Consider the following 8,564-nt stretch of genomic DNA (forward strand, 5'->3'; position numbering starts at 1 on the left):
TTTATAACTTTCAGTACCGATTTCAAAACTCATCTTAAAATTCTTTACTCTGGCCTACTGACCTACTTTCGTGTATTTGAAGCTACAGTTAAGAAATGCGGACCAAATCTATAATGTTTGATGCATATTTCAATACTCACCTTGAATATTCTTCATCGTAACCTACTAGCCTACTTTCTTCTTTTTGAAGGTATAGCATAGAAATTTGGATCACCTATAACATTTTTATACAGGTTTAAATATTTATCCTGAATAGTCCTAATCTTGACCAACTGGCAAACTTTCTTGTTTTTTAAGTTACAGTGTAGAAATATAGACCACATGTTTAATTTTGATATAGATTTCAATATAATCAGCTTCAATATTCCTAATACTGACCTATTGACATACATATTTTTTTGAAGCTACGGAAAAGAGATTTTGACCATCTTTATCATTTTAACAGATTTCATTAGTGTAAAGTGTCCGAGTTATAATTGCATGGGAAGATTAAATGAATAAAGACTGTCTATGATAATATACATTTTAATGATCAGCTACGATTGCATGTTGATTAAACTCTGATAAAGATCTTACTCATACTACAATGAAATATAATATGTAGGCGGAGCTTAGAAAGTCTGGCTTTAGATTGACAGATAAACTATACTACAGTACAATTAGTTATTTTGAATACCATGACCTATTCACCTATCCTTTTTAAGCTTAGCAAAGGATTTTGTTCAAGCAAGAAACTAAACTCATGTGAGCGATTGATGGCCTGGTGTCTAAATAAATGTGGTATTATTTATATTTGCTGACTTGCTTTTCTGTTACCTAAAGTTTTTTTAAAGACCAAGCAAGTTTACCCTTTGGTGGAATACCACATGTTGTTCTATGGAAAATCGTCTTCTCTGAAACAGCCGTCCCGCTCTCAAACTAATTTCCCAGCAATGTCTCTTTAGTGATCTCTACCAAATATAATAATTTTTTTTCACTAAACATATTGCCATACTGAAGAACCAGTACGTTTTGCTTCAAATTACAAACAAAAAACAACATTTAAATTAGCAGTCGATGACCCAGTTGTAAAATAATTATTCACAGTCGTTTCATGGGTGACCTTTACCAAATTTCATGAAAGATCCTACCCACATTATCCTCAAGCATTACATTTGTTTGACAAAACTAGTTTATTGTGATTGTTGATATTGTATATTAGTATAACATCATTATCCTCCTGCTCACATTATCCCCTAAACTCATCATCACATCCTACATTACGCAACACATTCCTAAATGTATCTTTTTTTTTATTCGTCTAAGATTCCCCTGTCATACTCCATGCCCTTTCTTTCACCCATACAAACATACAATGTCATAACCAACCTATATTTATTCAGTGGGAATTTTTCCTACCAGAAAACTCTCCTTTAAAATAAATTCACAGATATTTTCTTTGACCTACCAAATCCAACAAAGAAAACTGCCAAATTCATGTTAGTAATCTAAGGGCCATGAGTACTCGGTCGTTTAAAGTAAAAGGCCATTTTCATAGCAAGCTATATCATTGTTTTAAAATATAAAACCTTAGAACATAGCTAACACACACACACACACACAAAGCTGAAAGATAAAGATTCGTTGAAAAGAAGCAAATTAAAAAACTGAAAACATGGGGTAGATGTAAATAATTATTCGGCAACTAAGTTTGACATTAAAAATTGAGACAATAAATATGGAACATTAAACAAGACATTACCAACACAATACTACTGATGTACATAGTTTATCTTTACCACAGTAAAGGAGGTGATAGTTGGCTGATTGGAAAAATGGAGATAATAGATGACCAGAAAAGCTTTTGTTAACGCAGTCAGTTTTGGTCAGGAAAAAATGAAATTTGGTTACGGAAAGGACACGGATGAGTCAGCGGACATTTTTTCTCTACTTTGTGGGAAGGTCATACAAATAGTTTTACAAATTTGATCGTTTCACATTTAGTATTTAACTGACCTCAAAAGATTAAATTTTTGAGTAGTTTGATTTGCGGATCGACATATCTTTGGTCGAGGGCATTTGTTTGGGTTGTAACGAGTCTCTTCCTTGCTAGAACACCCTAGAGCCAGATATTCCCATCTACCTGTGATATATATTTTTGCATACCATTTTCTTTAAATAATATGAGATATAAAATGAAACGAAACTATGATTTCAAGTACAATTATATTACAGTAGCGTATGGTTTTATGCATTCAATAATAGTGTCATCTTTCAACCGAGGTGTAAGGCGAATTACACCAGCACAAACAAGAACAAGGGAAAATAATGTCTAGCTTGCAAGAAAGCAGAGATATTGTAGAGGCAAACATTATGAAAACATGTCAACAAATGCTCGTTAACATGGTATCCTGCTTTTCGTTTGGAAGAAGTTCGAGTAAAAGTTATGCATTGTATGTATATTATATTGTCAAACAGTAATGGAATAACATGACAGAACACGTATTGTAGCTCAGCTTCCAATCTTAACGAGACGAAACGATATCCTTTGTTTAATAAAAAGATTATTTAGTCACTCTTGTACTATACATTGAGATGTTTTCTTCATTTGTAGCTTGATCCTGTCTGTTGATAGGTTTACTCTTTCTTCTTCTTACGATTTAAATTAGGAGAGTTTGCTTTGCGTTTGAGTATTTCACTTTTAGTATCTGAATTTATGTTGATCTCCTCATAGCTATTAAGCCCGGGTTGTGTGTCGGAATCTGCAATGAAAGAAGAAAAAGTATTCATTTCAGTTTTGTTATATTTTCTGATCGTTCGGAATCATTGATTTCAACTCATTTAGATTTTGAAGATTGAATACTGCCTAAGCCGGTGCTAGGGGGCGTTGGCGTTGTTGCATTTTCAATTACTGCTCATAAACAGACTCAATCAAACACATTTTGCAATTTTTACTCTTTGCTTTGTTCTCGGTTTTCTACTTTTCAGATTTTATTAACGATTAAAATAACAAAAACGAAGGTTTTCAGTAAACAATTAGCAACTAGATAACTTATTTAGAAATAAAAATTCAAAAGAACAATAATGTTGAAATGATTTAAAGTGGTGTTTACCTAATTTATGCAATTTTATCAGCTAAAATCTTAAAATGTCTGTAGGTTTTTTGTTATACTGAAGACGTATGTAACCTAATACAACTATGGAAAGAACTTTCCAATCTCTAAACAAGCATAACAAACTATCCATAGAATGTATTACTACAAAACGACCGGAGAAAATAAAGGGAATAAAATAGCTTATATATCACAAATATTTTTACAATGCATACAATCCTATGCACACAAATGTTATAGTATTATATATCCTTTCAACAATCTTAGCGTAATGATATGTATGGAAAAATCCGATCTCTTAAAAACCACTTGCTGTAATACATAAAACACGTCCATAACGTAATTAAACGGTATGAAAAGTAGCCTTCCTGAACCCCATATCCATTTAGCCTTGAAAGGCCGCTATTATTTCTTTCCTGTATACCTACCTCACGTGCTTACGTTAACATGAACTTATATTCATTACAATACGACATAAAAAAATAAAAAAAACATCTGCTGAATATCTGTTTTGTCATGATATATGGTCAACAAATTGTTAAGACGACATGTAATTATAAAATGAAATTAATTCATCATAACAAACTCTGTGGATCGTTTACTAGATAACTTTTATAATTGATATAAACGTATTTTCTGTTTTCTAGCAGTACAGCCATTACGGTACGTTTTTTGTTGAAATTCATAGTCGTTAAAACGCTATAACGAAATTTAGTGTTGTTCAAATGTACATTCGAAAATCCTAAACGTATGCAATACAAATTTTTCGTGTTCTTCCAATAAAACTTCAAACATTATGTATTTCATTCTAGTTAGTGCTATATATTATTGAGAAAAGCCATTACAGTGGTGTTTTGTAAAGATAATGTAATAAATTGCTGTACATATGTGCATAAGAATGTTCACAGCGTCAGAAAATTGCTTTTTTAGTGCTGTTAAGTTATAGCTAAACGTTTTACCAATTTTTAAGCAATGACTATATGGATAGTTAATTTTCCTTCCGTTTTATTTCGCAACAGTCGTGTTTCTAGTATTGAGCGTGGCTCTTTGGAACATAAAATTTCGAAACAGGTCATTACGTATAGCGCGGGGTCGTCGAAAAGATATGGTATTTTCTCAAAAAGGGAACGGTGTCATATATTTTTAGGAAATGATTTTCTTTCAGTTTTATGACCTCTTTTGGCTAGTTAAGGGACAATACCCTCTATTACTGCGCAAAAAGGGCATACCTTTACTTGGAAATATATATCGAAATTACGAGACACGGGTTATCAGTTCAAGCAGGAAATCAAGGAACAGTTTATATTTAAAATGCAGTAAAATGTTGAATATAAGTAGTCAGCCGTAGGTCGAAAATTGATGACAGGTAAAAACTTTTTTTTTCTTTTTACTTACATGAATGATATTGTAGTAATATAATACTTTTGTCGAAGTAACTCAATAACATTTCCAAAAGATGTCCTGGTTCACTTACTTTCTAGATATCATTAAAACTATGCAATTTGAAGATTCTAGCGGCCTCAAATGATACAGGTTGCTCACTTGAATCACTTACCAATCGGCGCTTTGAGTTTGATGCTAAGGATAGGATGTAGAATGATTTCATATGGAACTTACTATGGGTCGGGGGTTTTATCCAGATGCCCACTCGTGCATTAAGTAATACCCAGAGGGGCACCAGGGTCTCCCTCAACAATCAAAAGTCGCAATATGACTTATAAATATGGCGGTATGACGTTAAATCCAACAAATCAAAACACCGAAGACTTCAACGAACAAAATTACATGAAACGGTATACGTTTCCTTAACTATAAAACCATCTTTTCCCTGATAGATTTGTAAGAGATACGATGTGTATCAAATTAACCGAAGGCCGAATTTATGTTAGCGTCACATTATATCTATTGTAAATGATCTACTATGACAACATATTTGATTGTCCTAAATCACTTGCAAGTTCATTTAGTTCGAAATAGTTAATTTTCAGTAAACATGTACTCAGAAAACAAGATTATCATTAATACTGACTCATATATGATAACCTATAAGTCATGCAGGAACACCTATGCTCTCGTGCTAACAAAATCATTTCACAAATTTTCCCTTATTTATTTAAGTATGCCATTCTTACCCTGACCTTCCTTCTTTTCCTCTTTTTGACTCTTCGAAAGTTTTAATAACTGTTCAAGTTTAGTGTCCATCTTTTGCAGACTGCCTACTATTTGATCTAATCTGTCTGCATGGTTTGATGTTTCAAAGTTTTTCAATCCTGAAACTTTAAGTGCTTTCAAAATAGGTCGAATTGGTGTAACTACTGTATCCCCAAACGAAGTACCACCCGTTACCATGCCAACACAAACAATTTCTCCGTCATGTCTTCTTGTTAACACAGGAGCACCAGAATCTCCTTTGTCTGCAAATGTCTTAGAAGTAACCGACAGCTGACCATGCAACTCAAAACTTAAGGTTTCCCCAAGAACAACATTTGCTGTTTTAACAGAAACGCAGATATTATCGTCGTCAAATTTAGCTTCTGTTTTTTTTGTTTTCCATCCATATTTAAAGACAAACGGAGAATCAGCCATCCATAAATAGTCGTAGGTAAATCCGGTATTGTACGTTTCACACTCATCTGAAAAAGAAATATAATATTTCAAAATCAACCATGGATTTAGTGATGATTCTTAGTCATGAAACTCCTTAACTAAGTATGTTTATGCAAAATTGTTAATTTACACTGTATAGGTCCGTGAGATGTAATTACATCAAAAGTTGAGTACATTTAGTCGTCAGAAAATACTGACTCTGATAAATCTTACCGATATACATAGAATGTTTAACCATAGAACTGCATCAGTTTTATGTTATAGTGAGCCTGAATATGTGTAGGAAAGATCAGCGTATGCAAATCAAAATACTGCAAATTGACGTTTGAGCTAGGTAATGCTCTCCTTTACATGTATAGCTTATCTGGATTAGCTTCATATGAAAATAACAAGGAACGACGCTTCCGATACAGATATTTGTTATTCTTACTTGTCATACCTGGCTGAAACAAACTAAGAGAAGGCACTTTGCTGTGATATAAGAAAACACCATATAATTTTTAAGAAGCGAATAACATGAATGTATATACAAATAGGTAAAGTATTTGCCTATATGACTGATCTTATTTACTTACCTCCATAAAATTGTCCTGTTTTAGGACGTCCACTTGTGACTTTAAATAAAGTCACTTCATATCCGGTTTCTTCTTCGTCACCTGTACAATACAATGCTCGGACAATTTCACCAGTTCGTATTTGTTTTTCACTACAACGCCAATATACGTAACCAAGAGACCTATTTTCCGGAAATAAGGGCGAAACTATTTCCCCTTCTCTTTTAAGTTTTTCAAACTTCTCATGATTCAGCAGAACATGGGCGGAGGTTATTCCACAAGTACCGTATCTAGGGTGTTCAATGAAACCGCAAAGCGCGCCACTTTGCGGTGTATCACACAAAGGTGAATTTTCAATCTGACATCCAAACCGTAGGCAATCCTCCGTATCCTGAGAATGCATGTAGGGTGTGAATATTCCCTCTCTCACATCAGTTCTGATATTATTGTAACTGGTTCTAAACGGCACTTCGTCAATAGGAATATAGCCTTTCACTGGGACATAAAGACAGATACATGCTTCAGGAATTAAAGTTAGACAGGATGGCTTGTAATTTCGAGATCTCACTGGACTTGCAGTAATTATGGAGAGGTATTTATGATTTTTCATTAATTCTTTTCTGTTAACCTTTATACATCTGCAAATGGTTTCTCTTTCTCCTTTTGTCAAATTGGTTTCTAAATATTTAGGATCTGCAAGTATGTCCTTACCTTCAGAGCTAAATATTTTGTTGACTCTTTGAACATATCTATACCCACCACATGGCTCAATTTTGTGGTTCTTGTCAGTATGAATAACAAACGTTATATTCGCTTCATTCTCCAATGTATAGGCTGCCCAAACATGTGTTACTCCGTCACTTGCCTTGACAATTTCCTTGCATATATCATTACATAACTGCAAAATCAAATCCTTCTCGTCTTGAAATACTGAACATATTTCATCAAGGGTTTCTTTACTTCTGGGAAGTATGCCTAATTCAAGAAGCTGAGAAGCAAGCGTTTTGTTTTTTTGTTCAATGCATTCTTTCCATCTGGAAGTATCTGTAATAGAAAAATGTATTTGTTGAAATCGAATTTTTTCCTTAATGTAAATTTAAACCTGACAGATGATTATCAACCGAGAAGTATTTTGAAAGTAGCTGTTTATTATGCACCTTTTAAGAATGTGAAATTAATTTAACCCCAATATTTACATTATATTAGTTATTTAAATAAAACTAAGCAATACTCTTTATTAAGACCCATTTTCCTTATTAACACAAAAAGAGAAAGGCTAAATTTCTAGCCTCGTTCAAAGAGTACAAACCTTTTCAAACATTAACTATATATTAGTTTAATCCTATATAGTCTGTGGCAAAATGTAATCCTGTGTTTTTTTCCCTATATTTTGAAAAGTTATGTTTTTATGAAAGATTATGTGCTACTTTTTAAGAATTCCATTGGTAACATTTTTTTTTTGGTCATAATTGTGGCAGCCATCTTGAACTTCAAAATGGCGGCTATATTTCAGTAAGCGTATCCTTATATATTCAGTCTAGCCTTCAAATAATCCTCTTTTTCTAATTAAATAGACGCCGGTTTCTTTTTGCCACGCCGGTATTTGGCAAATTCAGCCCATATTTATACGCGCTTTACAAAAATGAAAATTGCCTTAAATTGTTACATTAACCCACCTATTTTAAAGTTAGTATGTTTTGATATGATATCATTACTAGATTTTTGTTAATCAGTACGAGAAAATTACATTTGCCATGGCAAAAGCGGTTTTGCCATGGCAAATCGGTCTTTTGCCATGGCAAAATGTGTTGCCATGGCAAAATAATTTTGCCATGGCAAGAAAATTCATGATTTTGCCATGGCAAAATTGCCATGGCAAATTTTTTTCATTTTTCTTAAAAAGTGATTTTAACTATTTCCAAACGAATGTATTGGTAGAAATATGTTGTTTCATATCGATAACTCAGTTTTTTTTATTTTGCCATGGCAAAAACTGGCCATGGCAATTTTGCCATGGCAAGATTCTGCCATGGCAAGGTTCTGCCATGGCAATTTTGCCATGGCAAGTTTCTGCCATGGCAAGATTCTGCCATGGCAAAATTTTACCATGGTAAGTCTGCCATGGCAAGATTTTGCCATGGCAATTAATTTATTTTCTCAAATATTTTAAAGGAAGTTTGATAATTTTAGTGATTATGAAATACAATACTGACAGGAACAGAGAAGATTTTAGATTTCTTGCGTTGGCACATTAAATCAGCAAGCACAGAATCTTGCTACATAGTTGTTTCACCATTACTGGATAAATCTG

General features: G+C 33.2%; 1 protein-coding gene across 1 annotated transcript; it reads right to left on the minus strand.

The window, feature by feature from the left end:
* Window positions 1-471: 471 nt before the first annotated feature.
* On the minus strand, window positions 472-7,661 carry LOC128553939 (uncharacterized). The gene is made up of 3 exons (XM_053535139.1): window positions 6,275-7,661; window positions 5,225-5,725; window positions 472-2,741 (listed from the first exon to the last, which is right to left on the minus strand). Exons 1-3 carry the CDS (start codon window positions 6,861-6,863, stop codon window positions 2,617-2,619), a joined length of 1,215 nt encoding a protein of 404 aa, XP_053391114.1. The 5' UTR covers window positions 6,864-7,661; the 3' UTR covers window positions 472-2,616.
* Window positions 7,662-8,564: the final 903 nt, after the last annotated feature.

The sequence above is a fragment of the Mercenaria mercenaria genome, unplaced genomic scaffold (genome assembly GCF_021730395.1).
Source record: "Mercenaria mercenaria strain notata unplaced genomic scaffold, MADL_Memer_1 contig_4523, whole genome shotgun sequence".
Lineage (NCBI taxonomy): Eukaryota > Metazoa > Mollusca > Bivalvia > Venerida > Veneridae > Mercenaria > Mercenaria mercenaria.

Bases quoted from the DNA above. Each gene is read 5' to 3' on its own strand.
- LOC128553939 (XM_053535139.1), bottom strand. From the start codon at position 6,863: ATGAAAAATCATAAATACCTCTCCATAATTACTGCAAGTCCAGTGAGA. The intron at 5,726-6,274 runs GTAAGTAAATAA...TTTCTTTTTCAG, and splicing joins AACAGGACAATTTTATGGAG to ATGAGTGTGAAACGTACAAT. The intron at 2,742-5,224 runs GTAAGAATGGCA...CTTTCATTGCAG, and splicing joins GGAAAAGAAGGAAGGTCAGG to ATTCCGACACACAACCCGGG.